Raw genomic sequence first — 21,606 nt, 5'->3', positions numbered from 1 at the left:
GTGAGGCTGGTTGGATGTACTGCCACATTCTCTGAAACGCCTTTGGAGACGGCTTATGGTAGAGACATGAACATTCAATACACGAGCAACAGCTCTGGTTGACATTCCTGCTGTCAGCATGCCAATTGCACGCTCCCGTTTATATTTTTGTTGAGTATATATCTGATATTTTCACTTTATAAAACTTCAGACGTGACGTTAATTTAAATAACTTGTCCGAAATTAGTTTGGTTAAAATTTTAACCATAAGTTAAAACGTTTTGCCGCTGATGACTTGGGTGGTATTGCCATTGTATTAGTATGGGGTCAAAAGAAATGAGCTTTTCTTTTCTATGACCGGTTCTGCTTTGCCTGCAGAAGATAGAGCAGTTTCTTGTAGAAGCACCTCTTCTCTGTTTGTAGAGGATAGAACTGAGCATCTACTACAAAAAGCTACATCTTCAAAAATGTTAGCAGTCTAAAAATTACTGGACCAAAACTTATCGGAAGATAATTGGTCCGATGATGGTTTTCAAAGTTATCTGAAATGCTAATCCGATAATGAAAACATTATCTTCGATAATTAGCGGTTAGTGGATTAGTGGACCTGCGCCCACCGCTGGTCTCTTTCCAGATTGATCTCTTTCAGTGCAGCTTCTTGTTCTGACTTTAACACCAAGTTAACACCCAAATCTTTCATCTCCAACTGTAAATGGTCATCAAAACATTCCAATCCCATCTTTCTGAACTCTTCCGCATCAAACTCCATCGTGTCAATGTTTACAATGTGCTTGAACAATAACAGGTGAAGTTGCTCATAAACTTTAAGTTTGTTAAATATTTATTACAGCCACTCTTAAAAAACGTCTGTTTTCTTCATAATTTTATTACTGGTAAATTTTAGGATTCATGTAGATGAGATATACTCATTATCAGTTATCTGGGAAGTACTTTTTGTGCAGGAATTCATCAAGCACGTTGGCCGCGGGCGCGTACTAACAGAATACCTACAAACTGGAGAGTTGTTCACCCATAACAAGAGCGTCCACTTTTACCTTACCATAAACTAAGCTAGTGGCACTCCTGAGAGTGTGTTTCAGCTTGCTAGCAGAACTAAGCTAATGCTAAAGCCTTTTTTACAGCATGGTTCTAATCTGTGTGACTGGTGGCTCTTTAGGGTTCGGTGCTTTGCTCAAAAGGTCAGTCAGACCTTTGGTTTGTGGACAGTTGGTCTCTGTTTGATGTGTTACTGCCCCTTGCAGGTTTATTCTGTGTTTGCTTAATGGGTGTTTTGTGTCCATCAGCTGGCTGTGGAGATTCCCTCATTCAGGAGTTACACCATTTCCGGATTTTGGGAGAAGATCAGGTGAGTTTTTCAGCCAACCCTATTCGCACGACGGCCATGTCCGTAACTCTCGTTTCACTATTCGCACAGCGGCCGTGTCCGTAACTCTCATTTCACTATTTGCACGGCTGGCGCCTAGCAGCTGACTTAGAACTGGTGCAGACCAGGGAAATCTGTTTAATTAAAACAAACACTATTCACACGGCAAGACTCTGGTGGTAAAATGTGGAACTACTTGTATAAACAAACATGCTGCATTTAGGATATCATACGTCCTTTAATATTTGTCTGATTTTGATGATTTTTTTATTGTTTTGAAGCTGAAGATGTCTTCTTTACAGTACACTAATCGATTTCATCATACAGCGAAAAGAGCGTGCTGAAGTGTCAAAGTGAAAATGTCTCACACTTCTAGATCAAGTCTACAGTCTGCATCACAAAATGATATTTAAAAGAGGACTTACTGTATCCCTAAGGATTACACTGGTGTAAAAATGGTTTAAATATCATAGATCCTGTAAGAAAGGGCTAAGAACAGGCCGACACTGTCTTTTGATACTCTGACACGAGAAGCTTTACCATATACTGCAGTTATCTTCCTGTCAGTATTAGAACTGCTAAGACTCAAAGATTTTACAATAAAAACCTGTCAGTTTTTTACATCTACCTGAAGTTTTACTATATCAGTTTTAGAATAAAATGTTTAGTCTTATATACTGCAACTGTCATGCTTTTATACATTTATATTAATACTGTAGGTATATTGTGCATATCTTATTGTAAACTGCATGTATAATTTTAATATATAATCATCCATTTCATATTGTATAAACGCTCCTTTATCACAAAATGAGGGCCAGGATTAAGATTAGTATTAATTAAACTGGTTGTTGTCAGTCTACATTCTACTCTTAACTGTAAACCCTCAATAAAATAAAGATCATTATTATTATTAGCACCTTCATAGTTCACGACTTCGCCACCAGAGTCTTGACGGGTGAATAGTGGAATGAAAGTTATTCACACGGCCGCCGTGCAAATAGCCATTTCCAAGTTCTTCCTCCTCTAACTGGAGTTTCTTTTGTCTTTGATCCCACAGCAGAATTCCTGTGCATTTGAATTATTTTCTGGATATTTACTCCACCTCCCAAAGGGGGGAGCGGGGGTATTGTTTTCTCTCTTTGTGTGCGTGTGTGTGTGTGTGTGTGTGTGCGTGCGTGCGTGCGTGCGTGCGTGCGTGCGTGCAGAGTTCTCCTCAGACATTGGAAAAACAATACTGCACCGTTATACTGTGGCGTCACGCTGTGTGTGTGTTGTGGGGTTTGCTGCAGCTCTCTGCTGAAGTTGGAAAGATATATCATTTCAGAATCAATAACTTCAAAAGTGAATTGCCATTTTAAATCAAATGACGTGTCTTTCTAAGCGTTTTAATACAGACAACAAACTACAACTGACCAAAACCTGTTTTGTTTTGTTTTTTTTTCCCCAAAAATGAGATGTCTTCCGTTCTTTATGAATTACAAAGATACTGATGTGCAGCCGGCTGCGAGACCGCAGCCCAGGGACTGTCAAGAAATTACCACGGCGAAAGGAAATGCTTTGATTAAAAACTCAATAACGTCACATTTGTGGTTTGTAGTGCCACCAAACTCACATCACACATCAGTGAGCTCCCTCTGGTTGTACTACAGCACTTAGATTAGAAAAAGATACTAAAAAAAAAAAAAGATTAGATTAAAGGTTAGAAAAAGATACAGGGATTTTTTTTTTTTTATTGTAATAAATATGAATAAAATTTCAATAACTTTTTTTATTCATGTCTGGTAGTGCAACAAAACACATCACACATTAATGAAGTCCCTCTGATTGTACAACCCAATTCCAATGAAGTTGGGACATTGTGTAAAATGTAAATAAAACAGAATACAATGATTTTCAAATCCTCTTCGACCTATATTCAATTGAATACACCACAAAGACAAGATATTTAATGTTCAAACTGATAAACTTTGTTTTTGTGCAGATATTTGCTCATTTTGAAATGGATGCCTGCAACACATTTCAAAAAAGTTGGGACGGGGCAACAAAAGACTGAGAAAGTTGATGAATGCGCAAAGAACACCTGTTTGGAACATTCCACAGGTGAACAGGTTAATTTGAAACAGGTGAGTGTCATGATTGGGTATAAAAGGAGCATCCTCAAAAGTCTCAGTCGTTCACAAGCAAAGATGGGGTGAGGATCACCACTTTGTGAACAGCTGCATGAAAAAATAGTTTAAGAACAATGTTTCTCAATGTTCAATTGCAAGGAATTTAGGGATTCCATCATCTACAGTCCATAATATAATCAGAAAATTTAGAGAATCTGGAGAACTTTCTGCACGTAAGCAACAAGGCTGAAAACCAACATTGAATGCCCGCGACCTTTGATCCCTCAGGTGGCACTGCATTAAAAACCAACATCATTGTGTAAAGGATCTTACCGTGTGGGCTCAGGAACACTTCAGAAAACTATTGTCAGTTAACACAGTTCGTCGCTACATCTACAAGTGCAAGTTAAAACTCTACCATGCAAAGTGAAAGCCAGACATCAACAACATCCAGAAACACCGCCGCCTTCTCTGGGCCTGAGCTCATTTGAAATGGACAAAGTGGAAAAGTGTGCTGTGGTCTGATGAGTCCACATTTCAAATTGTTTTTGGAAATCATGGACGTCGTGTCCTCCGGACAAAAGAGAAAAAAGACCATCCAGATTGTTTCAATTTCAATTCAGTATTATGATATGATATTATGATATATAAATCTTTACCTCGTGTGAAAGCAGTTATGAAGTTATTTATAACATGTTAGTTGAGAGTTATGATTTTTTATTGACTGATCTTTGAGCCCAATCAAAAACAAACTCAAGTTTTCATCAAGATTTAGCTATATTTGTAAACTGTTGTGTTGTTATATTGTGTACATGCTCCTCCTACAGGATGACACAGCATGCATTCAAAAGCCACATGTTGTGCCAAACTGCATGAGATCACAAGAGAACTTTAACAGCTGTTTCAGGTCCAAATTTAATCCAAAGAATGCACCACAGGGCACTTAGATTCTCCAAATTTCCAGGGGGGCCATCCCTCCTAGACCCCCCTTAGTTAACTTTTGCTGTCTTTTTTTTCTCCTAAGCATCCATTGTTGAACAAATGAAGTTATACATCAAGCAAGAATGGGAAAAAATTCCACCTACAAAGCTTCAACAATTAGTGTCCTTAGTTCCCAGACGCTTATTGAGTGTTGTTAGAAGGAAAGGTGATGTAACACAGTGATAAACTGTCCCAGCTTTTTTGAAATGTGTTGCAGGCATCCATTTCAAAATGAGCAAATATTTGCACAAAAACAATAAAGTTTATCAGTTTGAACATTAAATATCTTGTCTTTGTGGTGTATTCAATTGAATATAGGTTGTAGAGGATTTGAAAATCATTGTATTCTGTTTTTATTTACATTTTACACAACGTCCCAACTTCATTGGAATTGGGGTTGTAGAACAGTACTTTGATTAGGAAAATAAACTTTTTTTTATGATTAGCACTTTATTTGTTTTTTGTCAATACAACATACAGAACATAGTGAGGCAGTGAAAGAACTGTACACCACTACGCAGAAACAAAAGAAAATGAAATAGATAAATGAAAGTATTAACATACTTAGAGTATTAAATAGAATAGAAACAATAAATAAATAATAACAAAAATATATATAAATAAAAAAAATTAATACATAACTACCCAGTGAGGATGAGAGCATTGCAATCAGCAGTGAGAGTGATGCATCAAGAGTCGTGTCGAGTCCTTGGTTTAAGCTTTAGCCTAAAAGGTTCCTTTTTTTTTACTTCAAGTTTGAACGTGTTTTATATACTGGCTGATTATTTATTCTCTAAATCGGCAGTAAATTCCGTTTTCAGAGTTTATTCATTTATACTTATATGTAACTAAAACGTGGATTAATTCTTAAGCAAATTTAAATTAAATGAACCAAGGACACGGCTCAAATCCCTCACCTCGAGAGGTAAAGGTTTTAAGAGAACACTCCCACACTAATTGTATTTAGTCCAACCACCCTAGCATCATAGACATTTAACCTGAAGTTCCTATAAAGGAGAAATAGGCACTCCATTTGAGATAGAAACAGTCCATTCTGTCCAGTAGTTTATATCAAAGGCTTTCCAATGCAGCTAGTTTGCCCAGCTCCCTCAGCCAGTGAGCTACCGGAGGGGCTGTTGGAGATTTCCAGTAGGATATTATAAGTTTCTTCCCAACAACAAGACAAGTCTGAGTCCATTCCTTATCATTAAAAGGGGAGTCTTCCAAAGGTGATGGATCCCTGATCGCAAAAAGCCTCTGAGAAAATGGCACTTTATGTTTAACAATTTGTTCAATATGTTGATGGATCTCCAACCAAAAGCACTGAATTTGTGGACAATCCCACATGTGGATGAGTGTACCTTCCCCCTGAGAACACCTCCAGCAGTTTGCAGAGGGTATAAGCTTTGCTTTATACATTTTATGTGGTGTCCAGTATAATCTATTCAAGATCTTAAATTGGACAATCCTGGTTCTCAGTTCTCTGGAATTTTTTTTCCCATTTCGTAAAATATTTGTCCACTCAACATCATTGAATTGAACATTAAGATCTATTTCCCATGCTTTGGGGGTATGAAGGTCTTTATTTGAGCTCTTGAGGAGCATTGAATAGAAAATTGAGGCTATACAACCTTTACCGATAATGTCCAGGAAATTAAACTTTTATATACTTTGGGATTTTTTTTATTCCAGTAAACCTGAATAAAATCTCTAACTTTTATTTATTGCTTGTAGTGCAACCAAATTCACATCACACATAAGTGTGGAATAGGTTTGAGCATGATCACAATCACTATATACTTTATTATCCCAAAAGGGAAATTTCTTAGACTCATATGCACAACAAAAACAATAAAAACACACCCAGTATAAACATACAGCATAAATAGAACACAACAAACACAGTATAACACCATATTGCACACATCCCATAAACATGGAGCCATCACATAGTTCCTGCCGCCTTACACAGTCTCATTTAGACGTTTAATAGATGTAGGCACAAGTGACTTTGTAAAATGGTTCAGCTTGAATTGAGGAGCTCTGTATTACTGAGCAGAAGCCAAAACTTCATATTCTTTCTAGAGGATATGTGAGGATCCTCTGAGAACAGCCTGCTGATATAAAGACTGCAGGTCCTGGTTTATGACGTCAGATCAGTGACAAAACCCCACTTGCATAAAAAATGTGCTCACGCATAGATATTAAGACTCAGACTCACTTTTATTGTCACTCGACCCTTACAGGCAGAACAAAGTGCAGTTTCTCCAGGTCTTGGTGTCGTTAACTGGGACAATTTTTTTTTGTTTAACCTAACCTATTATATAAACCTTTGCAATATAAACTTTTTCAATGCGCACCCCTGTGGCTGTAGAATATATATACAAGGCACAGGGTCGGCAGCAGCAGCAGCAGCAGCGTTAGAGTATTAAGAAGGTGACAGTGTGCATGTAGTGCAGTGTTGACAGTTTGGTGGTGGATGTTGAACTGTTCAACAGTCTGACAGCATTCAGGTAGAAGCTGTTTTTCAGTCTGGACGTTTTTGCCCGGATGCTGCACAGCCTCCTTCCAGAGGGAAGGGGTGTGAACAGACTGTGCGCAGGGTGGGTGGAGTCTCAGAGGATGCAGGTGAATTGTCTCTACATCTGGAGATGTAGTTGTCCCCAGTGGGTGGTAAGCTGCATCCGATGGTCCTCTGTGCAGACTTCACCACCTGCTGCAGCGCTTTCTTCTCCGCCACCGTGCAGCCACCATACCACACAGGGAGGCAGCAGGACAGGACACTCTCCACTGCACAGCTGTAGAAGGCCCTGAGGACCTCGGTGTTCAGTCTGGCCCTTCCCAATTTCCTCAAAAAATAGAGACGTTGGTGGGCTTTCTTGATGACAGCCGTGGTGTTGGTATGCCAGGTGAGAGTGTTGGAGAGGTGGACTCCAAGATACCTGATGGAGGAGACGATCTCCACCACTGCTCCGTTGATGTAGAGGGGGGAGGGGGTGGTGGGGGCTGACCTGCGGAAGTCAACAACTATCTCCTTGGTCTTCTGGGTGTTGAGTATGAGGTTGTTGTCTCCGCACCACTGTGTCAGGTTCTCCACTTCTCGCCTGTACGCTGTCTCGTCCCCTTGGCTAATGAGCCCGATCACTGCTGTATCATCTGCAAACTTAACAAGATTACTCTTGTGCTGGGCTCTGCAGTCGAAGGTCATCAATGTGTACAGCAGTGGACTGAGCACACAACCCCGGGGTGAGCGAGTGTTCAGGATGATGGTGGAGGATGAGGTGGTGTTGATCCTGACACTCTGTGGCCTCCCAGTCAGCAAGTCTAGGATCCAGTTGCACAGTGCTGAGGGGGCTCCTACTTCAGCCAGCTTGGACACCAGTTTCTGCGGGATGATGGTGTTGAACGCAGAAGTGAAGTCCAGGAACAGCAGCCTCACATAGGAGTCCTTGTTCTCTGTGTGGGAGAGGGCCTGCTGCACCATGGTGGAGATGGCATCAGCTGTGGACCGGTTTAGCCTGTACATGTACTGTTGCTCATCTACAGTCACATCGATGGTCTGCTTCAGGCGCCTCATCACCAGCCTCTCAAAGCACTTTGTGGTGATGGGGGTGAGTGCAACTGACCTGTAGTCATTGAGGCAGGATGGTGCAGAGGTCTTTGGCACAGGGATTATCCTTGATGTCTTGAGGCACGGCGGAACTCTGGCTTAGGACACAGAGGTGTTGAATATTTCCACCAGAACCTCAGACAGCTGGTGTGCACAGTCTTTTAGGACCCTCCCGGGTATTCCGTCTAGGGCCCAGGGCCTTTTTGGGGTTGATCGTCTGCAGCACGTTCCTCACCTCAGCTGTAGTGATGTTGTTGACTGGGGGGTCTTTGGGGGAGGGAGGGACTCAGGAGGGGGTGGTGGTGTTGGACGCCTCAAAACATGCATAAAAGGCATTCAGAGTGTCCGGGAGCGCTGGGTCTGCAGAGCACTGTGCTACTGTTTTTGTAGTCTGTGATGCATTTGATACCCCTCCACATGCTCCGTGGGTCGTTGGATTGGAGGTGGCCTTGAACCTTGAGGGCATATGTGGACTTAGTTCTTTTTATTCCCGCTGACAGGTTTCTTCTGGCTGCTCTGTCTTTGAATGCAGCATCACGAATTTTCATTAACTGTGCGTGGCGTGCGTGGAGTGATTATTTGCGCAAAGGTGCTGCACACGAGGACCAGCGCTACTCCTGCCTGCTCGAACTTGATTTCTGCTCGTTCAAAGGTTATTTCTGCTAGCATAAAGTTAATTTCTGCTCGCTCGCAGAGAATGCCTGTTCACTCGCTTGAAAGTTATGGCACTATGGGGGAAGGAACCAGGTCAGCACTGGCTCTGCTGTGATTGGTCATCTCTGGAGAGCAAGGTTTGATTGACAGCCCTGACGGCGTTAAGCGATTATCACCTCGTTTCTGTTTCAAACGTCACTCCAGTCATCATCTGTCTCAGCGACAGATCTCTGAAGCTTCTGTACAACAACCATTTCCACATAAATTCAGCATTACTTCATAACAAATTAGAGAAAGTCCTAAAAATCACCTCCTGACACTCATCTGCAGACTCTGTCCACCCAAACCGATCAAAGGGAAGAATGTGATTATTAACCATGAGATGACAAACTAAAACCTCTTAAATCACATGCTAACCATGACGCCACCACCTCCCTGAAGGAGAGGTGGTATATATGTATATACATATGTGTGTGTATTAGGCATGTGACTCTCATCACTGACAACAATTCGATTCACATCTCAGTACACTACCAGCGATACGATACTGATGATATGATGCGATACGATTCACCCCTGTTCCCAGTTTGATGTGATTTGATATGTATTTGATGGTGATTCAATTCCCCACAATGTGATAAGATGCAATTTGGTGCAATACGATTAATGATGGGTACTGATAAGATTTTATTGATATTGATACCATCATTGATTCTGCTTAACAATCTAATTCCTTATTGATTCCCTTATATCACCTCTTATGAATTTTCTGTGTACTAAAAGTAGGCTTTACAGGTTTTCTATGTCAACATTTTATTGAGTCTAAAGTAAATAAATATGAAATTGGTCACTGGATCCTTGATTTCCTGACAAATAGAAAAAACAAAATCTGTAGTTTTTTTTTTTCAAAAGCATTTCCTTTCAGATATTAATGACACAAATGTAACTCCATAGACTGAGCTGAGCTCTTCAGCTGGCTGCTGTATGTCAGGATGTCATTCATAAAAAACGCAGGATGTCTCATTTTGGGGGGAAAAAAACCCGAGTTTTGGTTGGTTGTAGTTCTGTTGTTTGCATTATAACGTTTGGAAAGAGGTGTCATGTGACTTAACCCTCTGGGGTCCGAGGGCATTCTTTGGACAGTTCGCTCGCCTGGCATAAATGTTTTATTATTGCTGTTAACAGCTCTCCCTGCATCCCACAATCAAGTTTAATGTCTCTTTTTTTCAGGACAATCTGTGCTTTCAGAATATATATGTTTTTGTTGTGTTTTATAAGTGTAATAAAGGTTTACAATCAAAAAATAGGCAAGGAAAAAATAAACCGAAAAATAATTTTCCACACACATTTATTCAAAACACACAGCAAACTATAATAACCAACTGTTTTGACCCTTTATAAAGGCAATTTGAGGTCTTATGTGAAATACTGTACAACAAAAAGGTTCAAACAATAAACACAAATGCACATTTTGAACAATATATACAAAATGGTCTATGCGTTTTGTTGTCCATTGATATCAAATCAATTTTTTTTATATAGCACCAAATCACAACAAACAGTTGCCCCAAGGTGCTTTATATTGTAAGGCAAAAGCCATACAATAATTACAGAAAAACCCCAACGGTCAAAAAGACCCCCTGTGAGCAAGCACTTGGCGACAGTGGGAAGGAAAAACTCCCTTTTAACAGGAAGAAACCTCCAGCAGAACCAGGCTCAGGGAAGAGAATCAGGAAAAAAGACATGCTGTGGAAGAGAGCAGAGATCAATAACCAATGATTAAAAGCAGAGTGGTGCATACAGAGCAAAAAGAGATGAATAAAAAGAAACTCAGTGCATCATGTGAACCCCCCCAGCAGTCTAAGTCTATAGCAGCATAACTAAGGGATGGTTCAGGGTCACCTGATCCAGCCCTAACTATAAGCTTTAGCAAAAAGGAAAGTTTTAAGCCTAATCTTAAAAGTAGAGAGGTTGTCTGTCTCCCTGATCCGAATTGGGAGCTGGTTCCACAGGAGAGGAGCCTGAAAGCTGAAGGCTCTGCCTCCCATTCTACTCTTACAAACCCTAGGAACTACAAGTAAGCCTGCAGTCTGAGAGTGAACTGCTCTATTGGGGTGATATGGTACTATGAGGTCCCTAAGATAAGATGGGACCTGATTATTCCAAACCTTATAAGAAGAAGAATTTTAAATTCTATTCTAGAATTAACACGAAACCAATGAAGAGAGGCCAGTATGGGTGAAATATGCTCTCTCCTTCTAGTCCCTGTCAGTACTCTAGCTGCAGCATTTTGAATTAACTGAAGGCTTTTCAGGGAACTTTTAGGACAGCCTGATAATAATGAATTACAATGGTGTGTGTCCTCTGGCTTCATGGATAGATAAAGCTGGGTATCATATGCGTAACAATGAAAATTTAAGAAATGCTTTCTAATAATACTGCCTAAGGGAAGCATGTATTAAGTGAATAAAATCGGTCCTAGCACAGAACCTTGTGGAACTCCATAATTAACCTTAGTCCGTGAAGAAGACTCCCCATTTACATGAACAAATTGTAATCTATTAGATAAATATGATTCAAACCACTGTAGCGCAGTGCCTTTAATACCTATGGCATGCTCTAATCTCTGTAATAAAATTTTATGGTCAACAGTATCAAAAGCTGCACTGAGGTCTAACAGAACAAGCACAGAGATGAGTCCACTGTCTGAGGCCAAAAGAAGATCATTTGTAACCTTCACTAATGCTGTTTCTGTACTATGATGAATTCTAAAACCTGACTGAAACTCTTCAAATAGACCATTCCTCTGCAGATGATCAGTTAGCTGTTTTACAACTACCCTTTCAAGAATTTTTGAGAGAAAAGGAAGGTTGGAGATTGGCCTATAATTAGCTAAGATAGCTGGGTCAAGTGATGGCTTTTTAAGTAATGGTTTAATTACTGCCACCTTAAAAGCCTGTGGTACATAGCCAACTAATAAAGATAGATTGATCATATTTAAGATCGAAGCATTAATTAATGGTAGGGCTTCCTTGAGCAGCCTGGTAGGAATGGGGTCTAATAGACATGTTGATTGTTTGGAGGAAGTGACTAATGAAAATAACTCAGACAGAACAATCGGAGAGAAAGAGTCTAACCAAATACCAGCATTACTGAAAGCAGTCGAACATAAAGATATGTCTTTGGGATGGTTATGAATCATTTTTTCTCTAATAGTTAAAATTTTATTAGCAAAGAAAGTCATGAAGTCATTACTAGTTAAAGTTAAAGGAATACTCGGCTCAATAGAGCTCTGACTCTTTGTCAGCCTGGCCACAGTGCTGAAAAGAAACCTGGGGTTGTTCTTATTTTCTTCAATTAGTGATGAATAGTAAGATGTCCTAGCTTTACAGAGGGCTTTTTTATAGAGCAACAGACTCTTTTTCCAGGCTAAATGAAGATCTTCTAAATTAGTGAGACGCCATTTCCTCATGGGTTATACGAGTTTGTGGGTTATACCACGGAGTCAGGCACTTCTGATTTAAGGCTCTCTTTTTCAGAGGAGCTACAGCATCCAAAGTTGTGCTCAATGAAGATGTAAAGCTTTTGACAAGATAATCTATCTCACTCACAGAGTTTAGGTAGCTACTCTGCACTGTGTTGGTATATGGCATTGGAGAACATAACAAAGAAGGAATCATATCCTTAAACCTAGTTACAGCGCTTTCAGAAAGTCTTCTACTGTAATGAATCTTATTCCCCACTGCTGGGTAGTCCATCAGAGTAAATGTAAATGTTATTAAGAAATGATCAGACAAAAATGGGTTTTCAGGGAATACTGTTAAGTCTTCAGTTTCTATGCCATATGTCAGAACAAGATCTAAAGTGGTGGGTGGACTCATTTACATTTTGAGCGAAGCCAACTGAGTCTAATAATAGATTAAATGCAGTGTTGAGGCTGTCATTGTCAGCATCTATGTGGATGTTAAAATCACCCACGATAATTATTTTATCTGAGCTAAGCACTAAGTCAGACAAAAGGTCTGAAAAATCACAAAGAAACTCACAGTATCCACCAGGTGGACGATAGATAATAACAAATAAAACTGGTTTTTGAGACTTCCAATTTGGATGGACAAGACTAAGAGTCAAGCTTTCAAATGAATTAAAGCTCTGTCTGGGTCTTTAATTAATTAATAAGCTGGAGTGGAAGATGGCTGCTTATCATATCCTTAAACGGGGGTGGGGTAATGAGGGGATGGCAGGGGGAGAGAAGCTGCAGAGAGGTGTGTAAGACTAGAACTCTGTTTATCAGCTTTATTGTCATTGTAATTTGCATTACAACGAGATTTGAGTGCAACTCCAAAAAGGTGCTTTCCCTGGTGCAAGTAATTTTTAGCCAATATAGAAGATAGTGAAATTTAACGGTAAATTATTCAGAGTATATGTACAACTAATATAAACATAAGGTAAAATGAAATAAAATGTGGACCAAGTAAAATGTAAAACGAGAATTATATACAACTGTGGAATCATATTGCATGGGAATATTGCACATGGTTTACAGATATTGCCCAGGAAACTTGAAGGTGTGGATTAGTGATTTGTTATTGTTCAGTGCAGTGATCGCTCTGGGGAGAAAGCTGTCCCTGAGTCTGCCCTAGTTTTGATTGACCTATACCGTCGGCCGGAGGGTAGTAGGTCAAACAGGTGGTTGCTGGGGTGGGATGTGTCTTTGCAGATGCTGGCAGCTCTGCTGAGGTAGCGAGAGAGCTGGCAATGTCTTCCATGCTGGGCAGAAAGCAACCAGCGATCCTCTGGGCCGTTTTGATCACCCTCTGCAGCGCTCTCCTGTCTGCTGCTGAGTACCCCCCGTACCACACTGTGATGCAGTAAGTCAGGATGCTCTCGATGGTGGCTCTGTAGAACACCAGCAGCTTCTCCTCCAGATTGTTTCTCCTGAGCACCCTCAGGAAGTGGAGTCGCTGCTTGGCTTTCTTCACCACCACTGTGGTGTTGGCAAAACAAGTGCTTTGCGCAGAGAAAGCAACAGAGTTATTCAGTAACATTCACATGCAAACTAGTGGAGCAATCCTGATAGTTACACACTCTGATCGCTGTGCGTAATGGTGCAGGGCGCACTGAGTATGTACTAATAGTATGTACTCATTGGAGCACCCAGGGGGCTATTCAAACTGGCCAACTAGTAACATATCACTCCTGAAAACAATTTTTGGCTTTTCACATGAAGTAAATCTGCCCTACGATTGGATTTTGGAAAACCGTGTGACAGTGAACCAATTCCGATTGGACACTCACATTGCGCACGTCATCACACAGCTTCTATGAGGAGTACATAGATGGCCGATGGCTGGCTCGAAAGTCTGGGGAGTTAACTTCTCAGCAAAAAAAAAAAAAAAGTACGTTTCTATCTCATATCATTAAAAAGTTATTTATAATTTAGTAAAGCTTGGTCTTAGCCGTCGTATACGACGGCGTCGGCCCCAGAAGGTTAAAATGGCGAATCGCTCTTTGGAACGGTCTGCTTCGTCCCACAAAACAGAGGATATTATTATTATTATTACTGTATTATTATTATTATTATTATTATTATTATTATTATTATTTCCTTTACCTGATGGACAACTTCAGTTTATGCACCGGCTGGTGCTCATATCGGTGGACTTCCCACTTCTGAAAACCAGCGAAGTAGAGAACCAATGAACAGAGTTGAAGCGCTGCTTCATTGCTTCAAGCAGGCCCGCTGCAGTCTGCAATCAACATAGCGAAATAGTCCTTCTCTCAATAAACACCCTCAAAAACAACGGCCGCTCTGGTTGTCCCGAACCATCCATGGTGCATTCATTGTGCCTTGGAGAAAATCGATGCAAGCAATGCAACACGATTCAACCCGGCAATTGAATCGATGCACACTGAATGAGTCAATGGACTCACATCACGCACGTTTGTATCTAGATACCGATTCATATCAATTAATCTCCACATGCCTAATATGTATAGTTGTATGTAAAGGTTTGGGCACCCCTGATAATTTTCATGGTTTATCCTTTATAAATCATTTGTTGTCTGGATCAGAAATTTCAGATAAATATATCATATAGCAGACAAACACAGTGATATTTGAGAAGTGAAATGAAGTTTATAGTATTTACAGAAAGTGTGCAATAATTATTGAAACAAAATTGGGCAGGTGCCTAAATTTGGGCACCCTTGTCATTTTATTGATTTGAAAACATTTAGCACTAATTATTGGAACATAAAATTGGTTTGGTAAGCTCATTGACCCTTGACCTCCTTACACAGGTGAATCCAATCATGAGAAAGGGTGTTTAAGGTTGCCATTTGCAAATGTTTCTCCTCTGAAATATATTGTGGAGTTGATCCGATTAGTAACATTTTAAAATATATTGTAAAATGGACTAGAAACCAGTGAAGAGAAGTGAGGATCAGGGTGATGTGTTCATGTTTTCTAATGCCTGTTAAAAGACGAGCAGCAGCGTTTTGGACCAACTACAAGCGTGCCAGGGAAGCCTGGTTAACACTGAAATAAAGTGCATTGCAGTAGTCCAAACGTGTGGAAATAAAAGCATGAATCACTTGTTCAAAATCATTAAAAGATAGAATAGATTTAATCTTGGATAAAAGCCTCAGATGATAAAAAACGGTTTTTACAACAGAGTTAATCTGTTGGTCCAATTTAAAATCACTGTTAAGCTTTACACCAAGATTAGAAACTGTGGGTTTAAAATAAGGTAAAAGGGGGTCCCTTAGGGTCAAAAATGATTATTTCAGTTTTTGCTTCATTAAAATTTAAAAAGCTCTGGGCCATCCAGGGTTTGATTTCCCTGAGACAGTCCAGCAGACGTGTGGCAGAGCTGCCCTCGCCTCTTTTTAAAGGGAGATATACTTGGGTATGTTCTGCATATAAATGATATGATATGTTGTGTTTTTTAAAAATTTGCCCAAGTGGGAGAAGGTATAGAGAGAAGAGAGCTGGTTCAAGGATTGACCCTTGTGGAACTGTCCAAGGTAGGGGGGCACATGAGGAGACACAATCACCAATTTTAACTTTAAAACTTCTCTCTGACAGGTGGGACCTGAACCAATCAAGTGCTGTTCCCTTTAAACCCACATACTGTTCCAGGCGAGCAATGAGAGTTACATGATCTACCGTATCAAAAGCTGCTGTTAAATCTAAAAGCATTAAAAGGGCTGCATTACCAGAATCAGTGGTCAGTAAAATATCATTAAAAACCCTTAAAAGTGCAGACTCAGTGCTATGAAAAGCTTTAAAACCAGACTGAAAGATATCAAGGATGACATGAACATCAAGATAAAACTGCAGTTGTAAAAGTACAGCTTTCTCAAGGATCTTGGAAATAAAAGGAAAGTTCGATATTGGTCTGAAATGTGACAAGTGGTCCAGATTTGGCTTTTTATTCAGAGGTTCCACTATGGCCTGTTTAAAATATACCAGAACAGTGCCTGAGACACGGCTGCTGTTTAGAATTTGGTGGACATTTTTTAGTCTCCCAAACGTCTTTAAAAAGGTGAGGTGGGATAACATCGGTGGGAGAGCCAGCAGGTTTAAGCCGGGAGACAATTTTGTTGAGGAGAGACACTGGCTCAAACTGGTTCAGTACAGCAGGGCAAGTGTGAGCAATAGAAAGGTCACATAAAGGGGGGAAGGGGGTATGTGAGCCCTAATATTTTCTACCTTTCAACAAAATAAACAAGAAATTTTTCACAGACCTCAGAAGAAACCTCAAGACAGGTGGATTGGGGAACATTTAAAATAGAATCGATTGTTTTAAACAGAACACGTGGTTTGTTAAAATGACTGGAAATGATATCAGAAAAGTGCTTTGTCTTTTCCTGTTTAACAATTTTTTGATATCTTTTCCAGCTGTCCCTCATGAGATCATAAGAAACATGGTTTGTTTTTCTTCCACTTACATTCAGCTTGCCTGCATTCACGCCTCGCAGCACGAGTGAGGTCATTTTACCATGGCTCAGATTTAGGTTTGGGATGCATCATCTTAAAAGGAGCAACACAGTCAATGATACTATTGCAAGTGTTCAGAAATGAAGGCATTAACCCTTCAGTGTTCATGTCAAGGGGTGCCACAGAGTCAGACATGGTAGCATAAAAAGCAGAGGACAACTGTGCAGCGGTGCCACGGTTAATCATCCAGCACCTGCGCACAGCAGTGCACGGTGTGTTTACCAGGCAGGGCGAGGCAAACTCAAACAGCACAGACGTATGGTCAGAAAAAACAGCATCACAAACTGACATTTAGTCCAGAATGTTTTTAGAACCTAAAACCCCTTTCACACTGGACCAACGTAGAGTGCTCTACATTGATTACAGACCCTGCAGCGGGTCTGTAATCAAATGCTTCTGCCACGCAACTCCAGTTTGAAGCGTGAACCAATGAAGGAATGCTTCGAACCGCGGGCTCGTTGGTTCTTTGATTCACTGCTCTTCAGAAACGACAAATCTGCTTCTTAAGCCCTCTCAAAGCCATTAAAATATCATGAGTCACTTTTGTGTGGATTAAAGTCACTAACTGGGCCTCTTGTCTTGTTGCAGTCAAGAAACAAGAATTGTCCTCTGTTCAGTTGGCACAGCTCCAAACTCTGCGCGGCTGTCTGCTGAGACAGAGTCCGGTCAGAATTAATAACTTCAAAGCGAATCACCACTTTAAATAAAATGACACCTCTTTCCAAACGCTGTAATACAGACAATAAACTACAATTGACTAAAGTGTTTTTTCCTCCCAAAATGAGACGTCCTGCATTCTTTATGAATTACATCCTGACGTGCAGCACAGCCAGCTGTAAGAGCTCAGCTCAGATATATGGAAATACATTTATGCCAATAATGTCTGAAAGGAAATGCTTTTGACAAAAACTACAGATTTTATTTCTATTTATGTCCAAGATCAAGGATCCACCATGTAGAGTTTATTATGTCCAGAGTTTAAGGATCCAGTGACAAATTTCATTAGGGCTGAAATGATTAGTCGAGTAATAAGAATACGAGGTCTGTTAGAAAAGTAACGGACCGTTTTATTTTTTTCAAAAACTATATGGATTTGATTCATATGTTTTTACGTCAGCCAAGCTTGAACCTTCGTGCGCATGCGTGACTTTTTTCATGCCTGTCGGTTGCGTCATTCACCTGTGGGCAGGCTTTGAGTGAGCACTGCTCCACCCCTCTCGTCGTTGTTTCATTGCGAGGAAATGGCGGAATGATTTGGGCTTTTTTCCATCAGAATTTTTTCAGAAACTGTTAGAGACAGGCAGCTGGAAACCATTCGAAAAATTTATCTGGCTTTCGGTGCAAATTTTACGGGCTTCACAGAGAATAAGGACTATTACTACAGCTTTAAGGACGGCCCACAATGGCGCACGGCGCGCCGCGCTCTGAGCCACCATCGAGAGGCAGAAACCACCACATCATTTCTAAACGGATGGCTGTGTGGAGCCGGGACTGTCGTGTGCAATTTCTCTGGTTATCACAAGAGCTGGACATCAGCCATTTTCCGGCAGATTTCACTTTTAACAAGAGATTTTGTCATGGAAAGCCGCGCGGAGGCTTTGTGCGTCACGACCGATTCGCTGATGAAGCGAGACAAAGGAACACCTCCGTTTCGGAGTGTCAGAGGACAAGTTGGGACATGCCCAGCTCTCCACAATTTCTCTTATACTCACTCGACTGGTAAGCACTGAAAGCTGAGATAGGCTTCAAGTCCCTACTTCACCAGACTGTGAATTCCTCAAAATATATTCGATACTGGATCTATTGGACTGCTATTGGATTAACCATGGAATTGATCAGCTGGTCTCTGAACGCTATTAACACCATTTTTTCTACAAGAAGGTCAGGACCGGGGGATCCTACCTGCCCAGATGGAACGTATCCTGCGGGATATGTCCTCGACTCCTGGGGGTCTTGGTGTGTGGCATGCTTGGCGCCTTTCTCTGTTGAGGACGTCGAGAATTTATTCATTTTTGGTCTTATGGTAGCAGGGCTGGTACTTTATGGCTTATGTGCTGCCCTGATCTATCGGAAAATTGGCAAGACGGCGGCATCAAGAACCACGGCCACTCACTTGTCCGTCATGATTAACGAGGTTGGCAAGGCAGTGCATTCTCAGACTGCAATGACTCTTGAACTCAGATGCAAATTGGATGACATCTTGGAGCAGATGCGTGCCTTGCAGATGAAGTTGAAGATTTCAGAGGCCAGTGAATATTCTTAATTCATAATTGGGATTTGGTTGTTCAAGTGAAGCTGTAAAAAGTGTTTTTCACTGCTCAAACCACAACACGGCAGGTTTATCAGGCCTGAAGGACAAATTGCCCGACTGTTTTCCTCCAGAGGAATGTCTTTGGCCTTGGTGAACATTTGGCTGTTTTCTTATCTCAACTCACAAAGACAATAAACTGTTTCACAAGACTGAAGCATGCTCCACCCCCCATCACACACCCCCCACTCCAGCTTCTGCTCATGTCATCCCTTCCCTTCTGCGGGGGCGGCATGGTTTTAGCTATGCCTGGTCCCCGTTCCTCCCCCCAAGCTGACAGTGGTGCAACTCAGGGTTGCTCCGCGACCTTCACCCACTTGCCTCAATTCGGATAACGGACTTCTTCAAATTTAGTGCACATAAATAATGTCAAATGTGTATGTGCTGTCTTTAATTCTGATGTGTGCCATTATTACGGTAAACAAGTAATTGTGGACTAATTGCTGTCTGAGGTAACTGGAGTGTAAACATAATTTCTCCACTGTGAGATCAATAAAGTATATCTCAACCAGAATCCTGACTCTCATTGGAAGCTATAGGAAGCGTTTAGAGGCTGTTATTTCTGCAAAAGGAGGATCTTCTAAATATTGATGCATTTTTTTTCTGTTGGGGTGCCTAAATTTATGCACCTGCCTTATTTTGTTTAAAGAATTATTGCACACTTTCTGTAAATCCTATAAACTTCATTTCACTTCTCAAATATCACTGTGTTTGTCTGCTATATGATATATTTAACTGATATTGCTGATCCAAACAACCAATGATTTTATAAAGGAAAATCATGGAAATCATCAGGGAGGCACAAAGCTTTGTGCGTATATATATATATATATATATATATATATATATATATATATATATGTGTGTGTGTGTGTGTGTGTATACGAGGTCTGTTAGAAAAGTATCCGACTTTTTTATTTTTGCAAAAACCTGATGGATTTGAATCACGTGTGCTTGCATGAGCAAACCTTGAACCTTCGTGCGCATGCGTGATTTTTTTCACGCCTGTCGATTGCGTCATTTGCTTGTAAGCAGCCTTTGTGTGAGGATGGGTGGAGTCTCTCATCGTTTATTCTTTGCAAGGAAAATGGCGGAACGACTGGAGCAGCCCCGCATCAAATTTTGCCGGAAACTGGGCGACAGCCAGGTGGAAACCATTCGGATGATTCAGACGGATTTCGGTGACGATCCTCTGGGCATCACACAGATTAAGGAGCGGTACAACCGGTTTAAAGACGTCCGCACAACGGTGGAGAGCGAGCCACGCTCCGGTCGGCCATCAACATGCTGAAATGACCAGATCATTTCCAAAGTGAACCCTGTGGTGATGTGGACCGTCGTGTGACTATCCGAGAAATTGCGGAAGAGGTGGACATCAGCACTTTTTCAGCACATTCCACTGTGACAGAAGATTTGGCCATGAAAAGCGTTGCAGCGAAATTCATCAGCATGAAGCTGATGGTGCAGCAAAAGCGCCACCGTGTTGAAGCCTCACATTACATGTTGTGACATGCCCAGCTCATCCACAATTTCTCGGATAGTCACATGACTGAAGAGCCACCGAAAGCCGTCTGAGTCTAGCCGAATGGTGCATACGTGATTCAAATCCATCAGGTTTTTTAAAAAATAAAAAGGTCAGATACTTTTCGAACAGACCTCGTACAGTACGTGTGTGTGTGTGTGTGTGTGTGTGTGTGTGTGTGTGTGTGTGTGTGTGTGTGTGTGTGTGTGTGTGTGTGTGTGTGTGTGTGTGTGTGTGTGTGTGTGTGTGTGTAAAATTTTGATTTTCACCATTTTCACCAATTATTTGATAAAAATGGTTTTGTTAATTGTTACATTCCACTTGTTTGAATGATGTGAAGTCTCTGATTGCCTTATTTTAGATGAATTGATGATTGATTGTTCTGATCGTTGATTAATAAGTTTAAATATTGATTGTTTTACTAAATTGATTTTCTGGGTTTTGTCACTTGGCTTATGACTGATAACTGCAAGACAAACATGCATAAAACTGGAACCTACATCCGGTTTTGGTGGTGTTGGTAAATGAGAGTGACTGAGGAACTTTTGATTGAGAAATAATGGTTTTGGGTGGCAGACAAAATCTGTTTTCCGAAAAATCCTTCACAGCCACGACACTGACCTCTAGTGGCCACCAGAATCCTGCTGCTTGGCAGGTCTGTGTGCATTTTAGTAATTGGACAGGTTAAATATGAGGACAGTTGTCTGGAGACAGTCAGGTGATCCAGATAGTGTGGGACTGTTGGTGGGACGACACCGAAGCACCCAAACTGAGGGGGAGTAATCAGGAGTGACATCACAGCCTGAAGAACGTCCCCTCTCCCTGTCTCAGTATGGGCGGTACCAGCTGTACGGGGCAGAGCAGTGCCTGCTGACCATTGGAGGAGTGGTATGTCCGTCACCGGGATGTGGGGCGGGGCTTCTTCCACCAAACGATAGCAGACAAGTGGAATGTGACAGACGGCTGGGTTGCGGAGTGAGACGCACAAAATCACACACACACACACACACACACACACACACACACACACACACACACACACACACACACAC

The 21,606-nt window shown here is 41.1% G+C and overlaps 1 protein-coding gene and 1 long non-coding RNA gene across 4 annotated transcripts in view; one reads left to right on the top strand and one right to left on the bottom strand.

Annotated features, from left to right (window-relative positions):
• The window catches only part of prkn (parkin RBR E3 ubiquitin protein ligase), a 102,700-nt gene that overhangs the window by 54,486 nt on the left and 26,608 nt on the right, over window positions 1–21,606 (top strand). For 2 of the 3 annotated variants that reach the window (XM_034184898.1, XM_034184897.1), the window contains 2 exons: window positions 1,284–1,345; window positions 21,386–21,529. In XM_034184898.1, the coding sequence (XP_034040789.1) occupies window positions 1,284–1,345; window positions 21,386–21,529 (206 nt within the window). The remainder of the gene's footprint in view (window positions 1–1,283; window positions 1,346–21,385; window positions 21,530–21,606) is intronic. The other variant, XM_034184899.1, reaches the window with a different exon arrangement.
• Window positions 1,252–21,449, bottom strand: LOC117523393. The gene is made up of 3 exons (XR_004564493.1): window positions 21,366–21,449; window positions 17,214–17,220; window positions 1,252–1,283 (listed from the first exon to the last, which is right to left on the bottom strand). It is a non-coding gene; the product is annotated as an uncharacterized LOC117523393 (long non-coding RNA).

This window comes from Thalassophryne amazonica, chromosome 13 (genome assembly GCF_902500255.1).
Source record: "Thalassophryne amazonica chromosome 13, fThaAma1.1, whole genome shotgun sequence".
Lineage (NCBI taxonomy): Eukaryota > Metazoa > Chordata > Actinopteri > Batrachoidiformes > Batrachoididae > Thalassophryne > Thalassophryne amazonica.
Note: the sequence above shows the minus strand (reverse complement) of the source record. Positions and strands in the feature narration are given on the sequence as shown.